The 19,353-nt window shown below is 41.0% G+C and overlaps 1 protein-coding gene and 1 long non-coding RNA gene across 2 annotated transcripts in view; one reads left to right on the top strand and one right to left on the bottom strand.

Moving 5' to 3' along the window:
* mdn1 (midasin AAA ATPase 1) overlaps nt 1–19,353 on the top strand; it is a 147,876-nt gene that overhangs the window by 62,299 nt on the left and 66,224 nt on the right. Inside the window, 9 exon segments of the mRNA XM_079643066.1 lie at nt 42–155; nt 338–485; nt 866–973; nt 1,230–1,381; nt 2,393–2,571; nt 6,753–6,961; nt 7,710–7,856; nt 8,705–8,846; nt 10,200–10,334. Of these exon segments, the coding sequence (XP_079499192.1) occupies nt 42–155; nt 338–485; nt 866–973; nt 1,230–1,381; nt 2,393–2,571; nt 6,753–6,961; nt 7,710–7,856; nt 8,705–8,846; nt 10,200–10,334 (1,334 nt within the window).
* On the bottom strand, nt 1,238–13,319 carry LOC307014858. Its single transcript, XR_013801337.1, has 5 exons — nt 12,781–13,319; nt 10,136–10,300; nt 8,712–8,865; nt 2,400–2,555; nt 1,238–1,374 (listed from the first exon to the last, which is right to left on the bottom strand). It is a non-coding gene; the product is annotated as an uncharacterized lncRNA (long non-coding RNA).

Below are 19,353 nucleotides of genomic sequence, written 5' to 3' on the forward strand. Positions count from 1 at the left end.
GTGTGTGTGTGTGTGTGTGTGTGTGTGTGTGTGTGTGTCAGGTTCACTGAGCTGTATGTGGAGGAGCTGGAGAATGAGGGCGACCTGCGGATTCTGGTGTCAGACTACCTGAAGGGCTTGAATCCACACCGGAACATCATCAGCGGCATCATAAGGTCAGCCTTTACTCACTGTGACAGTCCATTAACCACTGCTCTTTACACAGGGGAAACCGCTGAAAAGGCTTCTTCTCCTCATCCCTACTCAGACCCCTCTCCTTCCTCACTCTTTATGCTCACTTTTTAGAACCCTGCTGTAGTCTCAAGCTGATTCCCTCCTTGATTGTGTTTGTGTGCAGTTTTTACCTGGCAGTGCGAAAGGAGGCCCACTCCCACCTGGTGGACGGGACGGGCCACAGACCCCACTACAGCCTGCGGACCCTGTGCAGGGCGCTGAAGTATGTGGCAGCAAACCCTTGCTGCAGCGTGCAGCGCTCACTCTATGAGGTACACACACGATCTCCTTTTACACTACAACCCTGCATTTTTTAAAACAAGTGTCATTCTGTTGTAATGAAACCCACACATCTCTCACTGCATGGCTTTTCCTAGAATGTGTAAATGATGGGCTGTCATGAGAGGGAGAGACAGAGAGCGCTTTGTTTATTACTCCCATATTATTTTCCAAATTAATTTAAACTTTTGAATAATGTTGTTAATCTACTATTAGTAAATCAAAAATCTACTATTAGTAGTTTGTTTAAATTTATTAATTATGTTGTCTTTTGTCTGTAGAAGCGCGCCATTTATTATAAAAAGATCATTTCAGTGTGTTGGAGCCTCCATCAGCTGCATGTATTCCCCGCTGACAGTCTGATTCTCTGCAGGGTTTCTGCCTGAGCTTCCTGACGCAGCTGGACAGAAGCTCCCACCCTGTGGTCCAGAAACTGGTGTGTCAACACATCCTGATGGGGAACACCAAGTGTCTTAAACAAGTAAGAGCTATTTCCTTTTGACATGTTTTAATGTTCATTTGGTATGAATGGATACATCATTGAAATGTGGATTTTAATATTTGAGCTTTACAAGTATATTCTTATAATAACTGACACAGGAGGTTAATAGAGTGTGCTGAGGTTTTTTAAAGTCCCCAGCAGCTGCAGAAACCTTTCGATAATATACGTTTTAGATGTATCAATTCACCTACACAAGAATACTTTTGAAAAAAGCTATTTGTCCCGTTTCCTGCAGTCCATCCCGTCACCCTCAGACCGGCCCTGCGTGGATGTGGAGGGGTACTGGGTGTCTCAGGGGGAGATGGAGCCGGCTCTGGACCCAAGCTACATCCTGACCGCATCAGTCAAGCTGAACCTCCGCGACCTCTCCAGAGTGGTGTCTGCAGGGTAGGAAAATGATTTCCCCCAAATCAATGTGTTCCTCATTTTGTCAGAGCTAATTCTGGCCCTTTAGGATAGAAACACCAGGACAGAAATGTGGCTGTTCTGGATTCCCCGCTGTCCTTGATCTGCCTGGCAGGAAGTCATGAGCTTTTTATATCTCTGTGTATTTTAAGGACAGCTGACCTCCTGACCTCACTTAATTCCGTTTTAATATTAGGTATAACTGAAGTCCCACGCTAATGTTTGGAGATCAGGTCTGGATCTCTGTCAGTGTTCCTGTTCATCCCAAATGCAGTACAGTTGTTGCAGCCCTGTCAAGTTCTTAATATAGTACATGGGATAATAACTAGTAATGTTTGTTTTTGTTGCATTAATGGGACATAGTTTTTTGGCCAACATTTTGTATTTAAAATGGGACATGAATGACCTGAATAAATTCATAAAGTCATATTCTCCTCAGTTAAAGCTGCAATGTTTTATTTTGTTGTAAAAGTCCTGCATTCAAAATGTTACTCAAGTAAAAGTAGAAAAGTATTAGCATCAGAATATAGTTAAAGTACCAGATTGGTCCATTTCAGGATAATATATATGATATGTTTTATAATGATTGATCATGGAAAGTGTTCTCAAAGCTGGTAAAGGTGCAGCTAGTTTGAATGACTTTGTATACTGCAGGGTAGCTTGTGAATTTACTCCAGGTGGAACTAAAGTCTGATTTAACACTTGATTATATTTCACATCATTCATCCACATCTGTGAAGTAACTAAAGATATTAAATACATGTAGTTGAGTAAAAGTACACCATTTACTTCTGAATTGTAGTGGAGTACATAGTAATACAAAATTGAAATACTCAAGTAAAGTAAAACCTCAAAATTGCACTTAAGTAAAGTAAATCTACTTAGTTACTTTGCAACACTGCTCCTCAGTGCTCTATGGCTCTTTAGATGTATTGAGTACACTGATTTGAAGAGTGTGTCCTCAAACCCTCCCTCTAACTGTCCCCCTCACAGCACTCACCCAGTGCTGATCCAGGGGGAGACGTCTGTGGGGAAGACCAGCCTGATACACTGGCTGGCTGCAGCCACGGGGAACCAGTGTGTGAGGATCAACAACCACGAGCACACCGACATCCAGGAGTACATCGGCTGCTACTCCTCCGACAGCAGGGGCAAGCTGGTGTTCAAAGAGGGTACAAACACTCATCAGCCAGCGGGCACCACAGTAGCTGATGCATCCATTTCAAATATTTTGCTGCATGTCACTCCCTCTCTTTCCCCTCTCTGTTCAGAGGGTTAAAGGCAAAAAGCCAAAACTAAAAAAGATATATATAACTGATAAAAGAAAGCATTACAGTCACAAGGCAATTCAAATTCTGTTCATAAAACATTAAACCATTAAGACATAGTAGGGATGTAACGATATATCGAATATCGCGGTAAATAAATGTACCATGTACAAAGTAGGTTACAACATGAACATAAAACAACAGATAACACAAAAGTATGGGCTCAGAACAGTCTCATAATACACACATGCACACAGAAGGATTCACACTTGTATTTCATGATCCGTAAAAGGATTCACACTTGTATTTCCGCATCCACAATTGTGTTTTTCAATGCACACACACAAATGTGTTCCGTTTCATATACATGCAAATAAAATCCAAACATATGTATTTTTGATCCACACATATTTGTTTTCCGTTTAAATCCCCTTCACCTGCAAACACAAACCGCTTTCTGTGCACGGATCGCTGTGCATTCGTGTGTGGGTTTTTTGAGACTCCCCTGACGCTCACCCGATTCGTACTTGTAATTTCTCTCATCTATAGCCAATCAGATGTCTCCTCCAGTCTAAGCCAATCACATGAACGCGCCCCCACGAGGGTATGATTTATTGCGTTCATGACACTTCATATACGCATTTTGCGCAGTCCGGTCAGCTCGCTAAACAGAGGGCGGAGCTTCAGGTGATCATGCAGAGCTGCATGTCTCAGTCAAACCCAGCAGCTGATCTGGGACCGTATTCACAAAGGATCTTAGGGCTAAAAGTAGCTCCTAATTGGCGAATTTAGGAGAAACTCCTAAACATAATGGGCGTGTCAGTCTTAAATTTAGGACTCCTAATTTTATTCACTAAGAGCAATTCACAAAGTTTGTTAGGCCTAAAAGTAGCACCTAAGTTTAGGAGAGCTTAAAAGTCCTCGAGAGGACTCCTAACTCAGTAAGACCTATTCACAAAGAATCTGAAAATGGCTGCGAGACGAAATGTTTTGGAGACAATGGAAGACTGTGAATTGATCAAGAGATATAGGCTAAATTGTGAGGGTATCAAACTTGTTGTGGAATTAGTGCGGGATGCAATAACATCCCCGACTAACGGGAATAACCCGATTAGTCCGGAAATAAAATGTTTGGCAACACTACGATATTTAGCAACAGGGAAAATGCAACTTTGCAATGCCGACGATTTAGGAATATCGCAACCATCAGTCAGCCGTGCCATAAACCAAACCATCAACGCGCTCTCTAGACCACATATCATCCAACAGTTTATCCGGTTTCCTTTGGACAATCAACAACTACACAGGACCGAAGCCAACTTCATGGCAATTGCAGGTATGCCCGGTGCTATTGACGGGACGCACATCAAAATAATTGCGCCATCAAAAGATGAGGACGTGTTCGTCAATAGAAAGAAAGTACATTCCATCAACACGCAGATTGTTTTCATTCATCATGATAAGGGGACTTGAACGGCGGTATGGGCTGTTATTGAAAGTGTTTAAGTGCTGGAAATATGCTCATTGGATAATAGTTTGCAGGGTGCTTTTAATTGCCTCCTTGATTTAATACAATTTACGTATTTTTATTGTTTGCTCTCTCTTTAACGTGCATATACAACGTCATTATCGTGGTCTGCACAAACTTGTCATCATGCGTGTATTCTGCTAACTGCACTGTCCATAACTATTTGATAGGAATACATTTCTAGCCTAGGCTATTTCCTTGTTTTTCGGTGATTTAGTGGGCTCGTTTGTGGGATGTTGCGGATGAGTTTCACCGAGACCGCCTGCTCTGAACAACCAATCACCGTACTGACCGCTTCTAAACTCATGCACGAGAATCAACGTAATCCATAGCAACGGCGCGTCACTCTTAGTTCACTCTTAGTGATTTATCCTTAGTATGAGTAGGTCTCAGCGGCTTTGTGAATAACTTTTAAGAAAAAACTCCTACGTAAAATGTTTTAGCGCGAGTTAGGAGCACTCCTAGTGGTAAGATAAAATGCTTTGTGAACACGGCCCCTGATCTCTCTCACGCGTCCGGTTACACTTCACTCGCGTTTATGTCCATATCGATCAGATCCAGCTCTCCTGACCGGCCTTTATAGAGAGCACCGATCAAACTATTTAGAGTGAATATTGGCCGATAATGACCGGCGGGGCTCCCCCCGTTGACAGTTCACTGTCTAGCACTGGCTTCGAAGTGCACTGATCAATTAGGCTAAGCTAACCTGTAGCTGCTCCCTCCACACTCACAACAACTTCATACAGACATAAATAAAGCTGCTGTATTCGCCATACAGGAAACACACATTTAAAACGGTTTTGCCTGCCGTTTTTGTGTACACAAGCATTCATCAATGGTTCGGAAAGTGGCGCTGTACCTTAATAAAATAAAGGCTTGTATTTGCGTGCATTTCCTGTTGGGGAAAGTGGCAATGTACTGAGAGTGGAGGTGTCCTGAGATTAGCTCCATGGACCTGTCAGCTCCGGACTGCGCAAAGTGCGTACATGAAACAAGTCATGAACGCAATAAATCTACCCCTCGTGGGGGCGCGCTCATGTGATTGGCTTAGAATTTAGGAGACATCTGATTGGCTATAGATAGAAAAAATTACAAGTACGAATCGGTTGACCGTCAGGGGAGTCTCAAAAAACCCACACACGAATGCACAGCGATCCATGCACAGAAAGCGGTTTGTGTTTGCAGGTGCAACGGTTTTAAACGGAAAACAAATATGTGTGGATCTCAAATACACATTTAAAACTTTTTTCTGTGTTTGGATTTTATTTTCATGAAACGGAACACATTTGTGTGTGCATTGAAAAACACAAGTGTGGATCCGGAAATACAAGTGTGAATCCTTTTGCGGATCATGAAATACAAGTGTGAATCCTTTTGCGGATCATGAAATACAAGTGTGAATCCTTCTGTGTGCATGTGTGTATTATGAGACTGTTCTGAGCCCATACAAAAGGACATTGTATTTACAGGGCTACATGTACATACCTAGAGACATTGACAAGTACCAACAGTATATTTATATCTCACCCTGTCAATAAGCCTCACCTTCTTGGCAAAAACTGTATTGTTATTGAAATGGTGGAGAGACAATGCACAGTTTTACCCACTGCTGTCACCCATGGCCAAAGCATATCTCTCTGTCACAGCAACATCAGTACCAAGCGAGAGAGTTTTTTTTACACAGCAGGGGATATTGTAAACACCCAAACATCCCAGCTTCTACCTGGAAATGTGGACATGCTCATATTCCTAAAAGATAACCTTGATGATGCTGAGTGAGTAAGTTAGAGTTGAGTTACTTGAAAAACTAAAGTGAAACTTGATTTATTCTATTGCAGGGTCTGATTATTATATTGTTGACACTTTAAAACTATCCTCCTAAAGTGCTGTAAAGATAAATAAAGGAAAAAAAATTCAAGTAAAAAAAAAAAAAAAAAAAAAGTTGCGATAAATATCGTACCGTGGACTTTTTATCGCGATATTATCATACCGTGAGTCTTTGTTATCGTTACATCCCTAAGACATAGTGTAGAAGAAACGTATCATAACATGTTTAAATACTAGAAATTAGAATGAAATTAGGAAAAATAGTAGAATTTGACAGGAATAAATCACAAGAATTAAAGTTGCAGTGTAGTTTACAAAAATCATATTTATTTGATTTAATAAAAGGCAGCAACAAAAAGAGTTCTTCAGTCAGGATAAAAAAAAAAGGTACAGGTTGTTTGGGACCTGCAGTTTTCTCCTGTGTTTGTTCCAGATATATGGAGCATAATAAGTGAAAGCTGCTTCAGTTTGACTCTGGGGACAAAAAGGAGACCTGGATGGTTCATGATGTAGCGGGAGATGTATAGCCCATTTGGTGCTTAATAAAGCAGAAGTAGTATTTTAATGTCAATTCTCTGAAAGACAGGAAGCCAGCGTTCTGAATCAGCTCTAGCTGTCTGATAGATTCTTTAGTGCGAGCTGCAAAGACCCTGTTATGTAGAGGAACTGTCTCCCAGTGGCCCCCCCTGGCCTCCTCCAGTCTGATGTTCCTGTTCCCCCTCCCCTCCAGGCGTTCTCATAGACGCCATGAGGAAAGGCTACTGGATCATCCTGGATGAGCTGAACCTGGCCCCCACGGACGTGCTGGAGGCCCTCAACAGGCTGCTGGACGACAACAGGGAGCTGTTTGTGGCCGAGACACAGGAAGTCATCAAGGCTCACCCCAGGTTCCTGCTGTTCGCTACCCAGAATCCCCCTGGACTCTACGGCGGTAGGAAGGTAACTATGCCTCTATTTTATCCTGATATCTATAGGTGTCATTGTAACTGTGACCTTCAGATTTACTTAGTATTTAAAATGTTGACATTTCAGAGCAAAATCCATTTATATGAATAGATTTGAGGGAGTCAACTATGCCCATGTTGTTCTAATAAAGCTTAACAATACATTTCAACATCACCAGGCAGAAACCATACTGAGCTGAAGAACAAGAAAACCTAACGATCATGATAAACTCTATAAACATTATATACATTTATCTACTAGTTTGATTTGAGCAATCAAAACACTAACTACTGCTACTAGTGAAATGTTTTATATTGTCCTCACCTTCGCTGCTAGAAAAGATACACTGAACAAAAATATAAACGCAACACTTTTGTTTTTGCTCCCATTTTTCATGAGATGAACTCAAAGATCTAAAACATTTTCTACATACACAAAATAACCATTTCTCTCAAATATTGTTCACAAATCTGAAAAAATCTGTGATAGTGAGCACTTCTCCTTTCCCGAGATAATCCATCCCACCTCACAGGTGTGGCATATCAAGATGCTGATTAGACAGCATGATTATGTAGAATATACTAATATTATAGAATGGCGACCACCTCGAGGGGGACACAAGACATACATGGTAGGGAACTTCTGTGCTATGTCATAAGTGAGTTTAAAAACATTAAGAATAATCAATACAAATATTGTTAAGAAACAAAACGGTGAGTATGGTTGTCTGCCTGCCCTCCAGGTGCTCTCCAGGGCCTTCAGGAACCGCTTCGTGGAGCTGCACTTCGACGAGCTGCCCACTGCAGAGCTGGAGACCATCCTCCACCAGAGGTGCAGCCTGCCTCCGTCCTACTGTAGCAAGCTGGTGAAGGTCATGCAGGACCTGCAGGTAACTGACACTCTCATGTTGCACTACTGCGCACCCAGGGGCAGATTATGGGATGACGGATCCCTGGGCACAGACCTGCTGAAGGCCATACCTCCTGCATAGGAGCCAGAAACAGGCTTAAAGCTATTGAGTTATTGCGGTATTTTTGTGTTTTCTTTCGGTCTCACACATCTATTCCTGACTTACATTTTGTACTTGCTCTTAAATTCTGGAGATAACTCACTTTTTAAACTCAAAGGATAAGCTGAGAACATTTCATTTTCTGTAAATCTTTTGTTCTAGTACTGCTTAATTAATTAATCAAAAATAGCAATATGGACCCAATATGATTATGGAGAATCAAAATATTTGTTAAAGTCTAAATATGAGTTAAAATATGGTTTTGAATGAAGTATTGTGGAACTGCAGAGATATCCCAGTCTATAAATCATAATCCAACACATTTTTGGTATCAATCCTCAAAAAAAACCCGACATCAAATAATTTAAATAAAAATGTTCATGATAATGAGAACTAGCTTTCAAAAGGATCAGTTCCACTAATATGGTGAACCATATCACAATTGCCATATCAGTCAAAATAATCACAATACGTAATTTGTTCACAATCATGCAGCTCTATTTTGTAGTAATGCACCAATGTTATGGTTTATTGAGGAGAACGTACTTGCTGTTCTGAGTTTCTATCTTCATGGTTCATTGCACTTAATGTACGTTTCTCTGGATGAAAGTTTCAGCTAAATGTGATGACAAAGATGACAGCACTTTGTTTTCCTAGGCCTGTGCCTCTTTGTATCGCCTGCCTGTGTTGGGTGTTCTGACCTGTGTGTAATGTGTTCCCCTCCCCAGTCCTTACGCAGGGGCTCTACAGTGTTTGCGGGGAAACACGGCTTCATCACACTCAGAGACCTGTTCCGCTGGGCCGACCGGTACCGGCTGCAGGAGCAGACCGACGCCTCGCAGGACTGGCTGCAGTACCTGGCCGACGATGGTGAGGCCTGGGGGATGATCTGTTGGATAGATAGATAGATAGTTAGTTAGTTAGATGGATGGATGGATGGATGGATAGTTGGATAGATGGATATATGGATAGATGGATAGATGGATAGATGGATAGATAGATAGATAGATAGATAGATAGATAGATAGATAGATAGATAGATAGATAGATAGATAGATAGATAGATAGATAGATGGATAGTTAGATAGATAGATAAATATATAGATAGATGGATGGATAGATGGATAGATAGATGGATAGATGGATAGATAGATAGTTGGATGGATGGATAGATAGATGGATAGTTAGATGGATAGATATATAGTTAGATGGATGGATAGATAGATAGATAATTAGATGGATATATGGATAGATAGATGGATAGATAGATAGATAGATAGATAGATAGATAGATAGTTGGATGGATAGATGGATAGTTAGATGGATAGATGGATAGATAGATAGTTGGATGGATGGATAGATAGATGGATAGTTAGATGGATAGATATATAGTAAGATGGATCGATAGATAGATAGATAGTTAGATGGATATATGGATAGATGGATAGATGGATAGATGGATAGATAGATAGATAGATGGATGGATGGATGGATAGATGGATAGATAGATAGATAGATAGATAGTTGGATGGATAGATGGATAGTTAGATGGATAGATGGATAGATAGATAGTTGGATGGATGGATAGTTAGATAGATAGATAGTTAGATGGATATATGGATAGATGGATAGATGGATAGATGGATAGATAGATAGATAGATAGATGGATAGATAGATAGATAGATAGTTGGATGGATAGTTAGATGGATAGATGGATAGATAGATAGTTGGATGGATGGATAGATAGATGGATAGTTAGATGGATAGATATATAGTTAGATGGATGGATAGATAGATAGATAGATAGATGGATAGTTAGATAGATAGTTAGATAGATGGATAGTTAGATAGATGGATGGATGGATGGATGGATAGATAGATAGATGTTACAGCAGTGGTGTGTTAAGGCATTACCATATTTAAAAGGTGGAATAAAGTATAAACATAATGAAATAAAAACAATAAACAGCAAATATAAACATATCTAGTGTAGAAAATATATAATTCACAAATAATTCACACATGTTATTTTACTCTATTCTAATCTGTTCCTTCTTGCACTATTCTATAGTTTAAATAAGTGTTAATGATTTATGTCTTATATATGTCATGTATCATTGTTGGAGGGCCCTGGAAGCTAAGATAATCATTGCCATACCTTCACTGTAGCTGCTGCGCATGTGACATAACGTCCTCAGTGTAGCTGCTGTGCTCCTCCTCAGGGTTCATGCTGCTGGCAGGGCGGGTGAGGAAGCCGGAGGAGGAGGCCATCATCCTGTCCACCCTGCAGAAGCACTTCAAGAGGACGGTGAACCCTGAGAGCCTGTTCTCCAAGAAACAGGTCACCGCACAGTTCAGTGAGTCAAACATCAACTACCACATACTGATCCTGGACCAGCTCATTCTGTCTCAGTATATCAACAGCCTGAGTATACCTCCTGCAACACAAACAATCTGTTCAATTAAGTTGCAGTTAAAGAACAAAAATGCGGCGCTTCCAGAGTGTCTATGGTTTTTCAGGTAGAGGTTTTGATCATCTTACAGTCAACCTACTGTTCTTACATTTGACCACATTGCACTGACAGAATGTACATTGTATAATCAGCATTTTCTTTATACTGCATACTGATGTTTCTATTCGCCCTACAAGATTTAGAATAAGTATTTTACTGTATATTTAGATGTATAACTGTAATATAGGAAAACAAATAAAAAGTAATTTTACTATAGAACAGTAGCGAGCCGTCAGGGCCCTTTAGGCCCTCTGTGAGGGCCTAAGATATTCTAAAAAATAATATTTGAAAACATTAAAAAAAAAAAACTTTTTTTAAAAAATATTTTTTATATTTTTTTGTTGTTACATTTTTCATTAGTTTTACCAAAATAACTTGATTTAATTGTATTTAAAATAACATTTCCAAAGAAATAAATCCTTCGAATCTGCCTGTTCAGTTTCTGTTGGAATGTGAAGGGTTAAATGCCGTCTCTGCGAGTTACTGTGAAGACGGGAGGGCTTGTTGGCGGGCCCGGCGCTACGAGGGGGCAAAAGGGGGCATTGCCCTCTCAGTTGTATTCTTTGCCCCCTCACTTTGAGCATCATTCATCCATCAAAAAGTAAAATTATTAAATAACTTTAAATAATTATTTTGCCCAATACATGTTACTATGTTTAGATCAGATATGTGGGCAGGAAGTCAAGCAACGTGTAAAAAAGCCTCAACCCCAAGTGAGCTTGTAGTCTTAATGTTAGCGTGTGTGCTAGCTGTAAACACAGTCGGATGGGTGACCAACACGTCCCCGTTTTCCGTGGGCTGGTACCCGGTTGAAACTCCCGAAAATGTTCCCGTTTTTGAACGTGCGTTAAAAAATAGAGCAAGGTGAAATAAAATGTTACATGTCAGTAAAAACAGAGTAACAGGCCGTTTCTCAATCACGAGGATACTGGCTTGGTAGTCACATACTTCCAAGTCACTTCCTTCAGAAACGAAGCAAGTATACTTCCAAGCCACGGCTTTGGAAAACAAAGAAGAATGGAACAGGCTAACAAGTGTGCCACTCTCTCTAACGGTTTCAACATAAACTGTACCGAAAATAAATACCTCACGACAGTGGCGGCTGGTGGAAAATATTTTTGGTGGGGCTATGCAAATGGTGACAAAACCATACTAGGGCATTTAAAATCAGGAGACTAAATACGAAGTGTGTGTGTGTGTGTGTGTGTGTGTGTGTGTGTGTGTGTGTGTGTGTGTGTGTGTGTGTGTGTGTGTGTGTGTGTGTGTGTGTGTGTGTGTGTGTGTGTGTGTGTGTGTGTGTGTGTGTGTGTGTGTGTGTGTGTGTGTGTGTGTGTGTGTGTGTGTGTGTGTGTGTGTGTGTCATACTTGCCAACCCTCCCGATTTCTGAAAAAATCTGATCTACTCACGACCGTTTCCACTCGGACTTTAATACAGCTACACCATTGTTTAGTTTCCATGGTAGCGCATCTCTTTAGCAGCACGCGCAACTCAAAGTCTGAGAGGGTGAGGAAGATGAAAACTGAACAAGAATCGACAACTTGACCCTCTGATCACTCCTTTCCTGTAAAATACAGGTCCAGCCCACACATATGCTCCATGGTGCCACAGGCATTGCCCTTACAACTACAATAAGCATGCAAATGTTAATCTACAGCTCCGGCGATCCACTAGCACCAGAGTCTACACCTGCAGACGCAGCCATCCCCTACTGTAGCGTCACCTTGGATACGAGTCTAAACAACTCACAGGTCAGGGCGCTGAAAGGGCGCCCTTTGAGCATCAGATCTGACGACGCTGATTGGCTGAAATTATGTTTCGGCGGCATAGTTTACAGATAGCAACAGTCAGCTTGTTGGCTGCAGCTGCTCTGGCTGAGGGCTCCTTTCTACCGCCCGGACGAGAGAGGGTAATGATACACGCTGCGGCCAGGCAGGAAACATGTGACTTATCAGTAACTTTAAACATCGTAACACAATTTTAAACGAGATTTTATTGTAGATTATACATTTTACTGATACCAACTATATCATATTTACCTTGATCTTTAAAAATATATATATTTTTTTTTTTTTGGGGGGAAATATATATTTTTTTATTTTTAATGACAATCAAACATGTGGGAAGAGGGGGGGCGGCGCCCCTAGTGCCCCTATGGGCCGGCCGCCACTGCCTCACGATGTCTATCTAATTATGAACTTGCTTTACTTTCACAGAACACATTTTTGGTGATAACAAATGCAACAAAGTAACATATTTACCAACACATGTTCTACGCCACTACATACTTACATTTAAATGTGTGCTGCGTCGGTTCAGCCATTCTCCGCAAGGGTTTTTGAAATTGGTCCGTGCTCAAACCATTGTGGGGATTTGAAGGACGCGAAGTCTACCCATGTGCAGCCTCAACATTTCCCCCAAACAAAGGACGTGGCCTCTGTGGAATTCCAAGTATACTGGATATTGGAACAGTCCTTCGACGGCACTCGATGACGTAGTATCCTTGAAATATTGGCTTGGAAGCCAGTTTCCTCGCGATTGAGAAACGGCCACTGTGTTGTGCCTGTTTGTAGCGTTAGCGTATTTTTTCTTCTACTTCTTCTTCTTCTTCTTCTTTTGTCTTTAATGGCGAATCGCTTCCACTTGGAGCATATATCGCCACCTACTGTTGATTTATTAAATGTTTATATTAAATCCTTGTCCTCAGACCAGTGTTTTTGAGGAACTTGAAGATCAGCTTGTTTACTTTATTTCTTGATTTACTTTCGTATATTGACTTGAAATCCATGTTGTTTGACATCAACACAAAATAAGACAGACAACTACAGATAGCACCACACATGATGGTTATTTGTTATTATTTAGGGCTGCCTGTATGCATCAGGTTTTTGTCAAAGCGAGCCCTTTTACTAGAATAATAATATGTTATGTATTATATCAACCGTATTGGTACAATGAGCGACATCTAGTGACGGATTTTGGAACATTGATTTGATTTTTCTCATGGCAGTTCGACTCTAGAGACAAACCAGGGGACTTTATTTTTATTTGTAATCTGTGTCTGTCCATTTGGTGTAGTATTTGATCCAATATTACATTTGATTTATATATTAGTCACTTTCTTATGAAATGCCAGGTTTTAGGCCTTGATTTGAACATTCAATCCCGAAAATAAAAAATCAACCAGATTAATGTTTCTTTAATCCTGACCTGACTAGAGGTAAGTAAATCTGTATAGGAAGATGAGTTAAGGGATAGAGGAGAACAGGTTATGGTATAATTACAGAGCCTGTCCATTTATAAATTGAGGAAATCAATGTTAGTCTGTTAACCAAAGTGCAGCCATTTATCTATCTATCTATCTATCTATCAACTATCTACTATCTATGATTAAAGATTAGAGAAAAATAACAGAACGAGAGGGGTAAATCCAGAATAAAAATAAAGAAGCAAAGAGATTGTAGAGCAGTGAGAAGGAAAAAAGCTTGGTGTGTCAATTCATTACATTGCCAGTATTTTTCGTTGTTGTGAAAAAAAAATCGCCCCCTCGGATTTTTTAACAGCCCCCTCAGTAATTTTATCCTGGAGCCGGGGCTGCTTGTTGGTCCCTCTCTACATTCACAGAGGGCCCGCGATAGTAACTCAATGAGAGAGTAATTTCAAATGACAGTACAATTGACCAATCATATCTTCCCTCTAAATGGGCGGGCTTTATTTTCGCGGACTTTATGACAAGTTCCGCCCGCTGTGAGGTCTATGCATGGATGTATAATAAGAACTATGGGTATATATATATATATATATATATATATATATATATATATAGGTCTATGCAAGTGGTGCAGTGACGCGTCCTTAACCCCGGAAGTAAGCTGTGCTCGGATTCCCTCGACAGAAAGCAATGGGATTTCTCCATAGGATTTTGGAAAATACCTCGAAATAAGGTCTGTGGAAAACGAACCTGTTAGATAAATGCACGTTTTGTTCAGCCGGATAATATCCACATGTCTACCCTACTTTTATTATTTTCGAATCATAAATCTAATCGATAGTTTTATGATCGATAGATTTATGATTAGCATAAGTTCGTTCATGATGGCTCACTTCAGTGATAGTGATGACATCGTTGCGAAATTATTAAAAGAGTCATTTTCAAGATTGAGTTACAATGATAAACTGAATGGCAAAGGATCAGCTGAATGACCCCCAAGTGCTTCATCCAAAAGGACAGGAGGATGGACTTTGTGTTTAAGTGATTTGATCATCAAAGGTAGGCCTAAGTCATTTTCAATGTGGGCCGCCGTGCCGACTTAATTCATTTGTAATTGTTACTTGGCTGTGGGTGCCCTGTCATGATAGGTGTTTATATAAATGGTGTTGTTTTGTGTGGTAGAGGGTCGCTGTCATTGATGCGTTTTGCACCCCGGGCCGCTGTTTTGATATTCCGCTGAAGTATACGCTGTGACCATAGACTGTATATATAAATACTGTGACGTAATATCTCTTCTTTTTAACCCTTCTCTTGCTTTTTAACCCTTCTCTTGCATTTCGGGTCAAAAGTGACCGAATGACTTTTATTTTAATCATAAATATTGTGTTTTTCATCCAATTGCCTCAATACCTTATGTTATCCTCCACACTAGGCCTCTGAACGTATACACTTGATGATCACCACTTGCATTTTATTTTGAGTGATTTATTCAACAGTCAAACACCCTCTACGTTTTCGGTCAGATTTGACCGCCATAGAAAATGAATGGGTATGAGTGTATTATGTTCATCCTGCAGATGGAAAACATCTATACACACACACAAACTCACTCACTCACTCACTCACTCACTCACTCACTCACTCACTCACTCACTCACTTTCTCGCAGCAAATGCTCCTCCCTTACTGGCTCTCAAGCAGTTATATTTGTGCCTTGCTTACATTTGACTCATTGACACAATGAGCAGGCGACCGATTAGGCGATTTTCTGTACGAGGGGCTCTGGACACATTTTTTAACCAGATGAAGAGGAGATTGAACCAGATGAAGAGGAGATAGAGGAAGATGTCTCAGAAATGGAAGACAACAGCGATCCAGACTATGAGCCTACAACAGACCAGATAGAGGCCCCTGAGGGAGAGGCCCCTGAGATAGAGGCCCCTGAGATAGAGGCCCCTGAGGGAGAAGAGCCTGAGGTGACATTCCACAATTTTGCATCGCCAACTATGTACGTGAACTAGGGCTGCCCCCGACCAAAGATTTTCGTGGTCGACCACTGATCTGAATAGTGGCGCGAATGAAAGCGCACGCAGAGACAAACCGCCTTTTTCGCGCAACCGGCAAGTAATTAAATTATGATTCTGAATGTGTTGGAAAAATCAACAAGGAGACTGTCTTAACATTTTGTTAATTTATTTCAACACAACACACCATATAAAAACATCACACAACTTATGAACTTTTAAAACCAACACAATAACTTTATAAAACAAACAAAAAACAGTCTTCTTTTAAAAAACTACATTTAAACTATATTTTTCGTTTCTTTTAAACATGTAAAATAAATATAAATTATATAAACAAACGAATAAATAAATATAGGCTCAAGCCAACTTAAATATTTAAATATCAATACAAAAGTAAACAGGCCTACAGAGAAGTATTCTCAACATGAAAATAAAACGTTCAGTTTTTTCCTGAGGTCGGAATGCAAACAAAAATTATAAATATACCGCAAAACTTAACTTAAACACTTCAGTTGAACGAACGAAGAACGAAAACTATAAACTACAAAACTATGGTGTTATATTAGGCTAGGCCAATACCTGACTTTCAGGGTTTCCCTCCGATCTTAGTCTTCTCACATTATGAGACAAGAACACGAGTTTGTCTGTGTTGTCCGGGAGAAGTGAGCTCCGTGTCTTGCTCACAATGAAGCCGGCTTTGGAAAATATGCGCTCCGATGGCGTGGATGTGGAAGGGATGGAGTGGATGCGCTTAGCTGTTCTGGCAAGCTTGGGATAGCGTTCCTCATTCATTTTCCACCAAATCAGTGGTCCCTTGTCAACCTTGGTTCGGTCCTCCAAGTATGTCTTCATTTCATTTTTCTCTTCTTCCGTCTGTTGATCTTCATCAAAGGCCATCAGCATTGATATGTCCTGCTGCTTTTCCCTTTGCCTCTTTGGTGTGGGCTCACTTTCCTCTGCGCCGCTGCTGTCCTCTCTCTGAGCAGTAGCTTCTTCTGCTGGAGATAAACTCTCAGCCAGATCCCACACCGTTGTGTATGCATCGTCCCGTTTCTCTGCACCGAGGAATGACAAGCTCTTGAACCGTGGGTCAAGGACTGCAGCTTGAATATATATGCTGCCCTCCAGACTCCCTGTGAGCAGCCCCACCTTTTGTCGATTTCCTCTGTGATTTTTTTCTTAACTGCCTTCACGGTCGTGCTGTCATCATCACGACTCAACAAGTGGCGCCTCTTCATGTTGATGAGCATCGGCAGCGTAGCAGACAGAGATGCGTTTATATCTTGTGAGAGCAGCTCGGTGAGGGTGTTAATGGGCCTCAGCACAGAGACAATGTCCTCCGCTGTCCTCCATTGGGCAGTTGTGAGATCCAGATCTCGGTCAGACTGGTGGGTGGTCCCGGGTTCTGAAAGCACAGCTGTAACCGGACATCTCTGTTCCAGAAGACGCTCCAGCATTGAATAAGTGGAGTTCCATCGTGTGGACACATCTTGTATCAGTTTGTGTTCAGCCACATTCTGTTGCTTCTGTTTCAAAGTGAGAGCTGCTGTTGCCTTGGCACTTTTTTTGAAGTGTTCCACAAGGCGTCTGGCAGCAGCAATCACTCGGCAGATGGGATCTAATTTAACAGCCGCGTTTATGCACAACTGCAAGGTGTGCCCCGCACAACGAATTCCCTGGACATTACCCCAGGACGGGTTTTGAGATAGCTGTTTAGCGCACAACACCATATTAGCGGCATTGTCGTGTACCACAGCGACCCTCTTTTCTGGCGGAATCCCAAACTCCAACATCACTTCGCTGAGTCGCTCTGCTATGTTGGTAGCTGTGTGGCTCACCTCCAGCACTTTAGTCTCCAACACGAATGAATGTAATTGCCATTTTTGGGAAATAAAGTGTGCCGTCAGTCATGTAACCATCCATTTGGTTGGAGGTCCATGTGTCAGTAGTGAAGCTGACTGCTGTGCAGGCTTTAAGTTTCTCCAAAAGTACCTGTTTGGTCGTGTTATATTTGTTTTTAATGGCGTGCATTACGGTGTCACGTTTGGGTACAGTGTAACCCAGTTCGATGAACTTCATCATCTGTTTGAACCCTTCCCCCTCGACAATGTTTACAGGTCTCATGTCCAGTGCCACAAAATCTGCAATTTTGTCGGTGATGTCTCTCTTCCTTTTCTCGGAAAGAGGGGGCTTCAAAACGAGTGTTGTCTGAGAGTTTCAATGGCGGCTGCGAAGATGAAGTTGAGGTAGATGCGGTAGCCCTATCAACGTATAGTGGATGAGCCTATTGAGAGAAATGCACATTAATTTAAGTTTATACTAAGCCTAATAGCCCATAATATGACAATACATTTTATCTAACAGGCTTTTTATTAAGGCTAGAGCCGCAGAGCGTCCATCTTTTAATGGCTTGAACGGTACTTACATGTTTCAGGTGATAAGTCATGTTTGTAGATGATGAATGATAGGAGAATATTTGCTTGCAAAGTTTGCATATCACCTTCTTCGGGTTTTCTGTTACTTTTTCGAAATGCTCCCAAGCTCTTGATTTTACGCCTGACATGGTTAAAACTATCAGCTTATCTGACGTGAAAACAAGTGACTCACTGTCACCTCCTGTTTCCCGTTTTTTTTTTTTTTTCCCTCAATCTTTTTTTTTTTTTTCCGGCGACCAACGACCAATTAAATCTTGACCGACCAAAGACTCTTTGGCCGACTAACCTTTGGTCGACTAATCGGGGGGCAGCCCTAACGTGAACACACACGTTATGTTATGGTATATTTCTCTTCCAATAAATGTTCATTGAAGAAAACAGTATCAGTGTCTTATTTTATATTCATTACAGTGAATGCTGAACTTGATGGGCCCACCGGTGGGTCCGGACCATGACATGAAACACTGGCTTGCTTGTATCCAATCAATACATCCCTAATACCATTGGAACGGGAAGAATCTCAGCTACAACACTAACTAAATCATTTATATCTCCAGTAAACACAGCCTACATGGCAAGTATTTTTATAATATACAGTAATGAAAAATAAGCACTATCTTTGAACTTACTGCCAAAGATAATATGAAATTCACCCCTGGTGTCATTCTGTCTGTCATCCCTTGATCCTACTTGCTTTTACTGTTCAAATGAGATGTCAACCATCAAAATTGGATAAGGGGTTCCAGAGATATCACTGTGCAAAACCGGTCAATTTTGACCGAAAATAGCATGGGAAGGGGGGTATGACCTAACGCAAGACAAGGGTGAAGAGGGAAGGGGGAGTGGGGGTCAGAGGGCCTAGGTATAAAAGTCACGGCTCGCCACTGCTATAGAACAACCCGTTACATTCCCCAGAAATAAAAGGCTCCCTTGCTTTGTGCATTTAGACTTCTGCTAATGCAGAATGATCAGATTTTGTGTGACCAGACCACTTCTGAATGTTACTGTGCGATTGATTGTTTTGTGTAACTGTGATACGACATTCATGGGTCAGTTCTCTGATTTGGTAACCCTCTATTTGTGCTAAGTGGTTATATCACAAAAGTGAATCAAGAAATCAATTGAATGTTATTCTGTCATTGACACATGTTGCCTTTGTGGCTGCAAAGTTGCATAGTCTAGCTTCAAGTCTT

This window comes from Notothenia rossii (assembly GCF_949606895.1).
Source record: "Notothenia rossii genome assembly, chromosome: 8".
Taxonomy (NCBI): domain Eukaryota; kingdom Metazoa; phylum Chordata; class Actinopteri; order Perciformes; family Nototheniidae; genus Notothenia; species Notothenia rossii.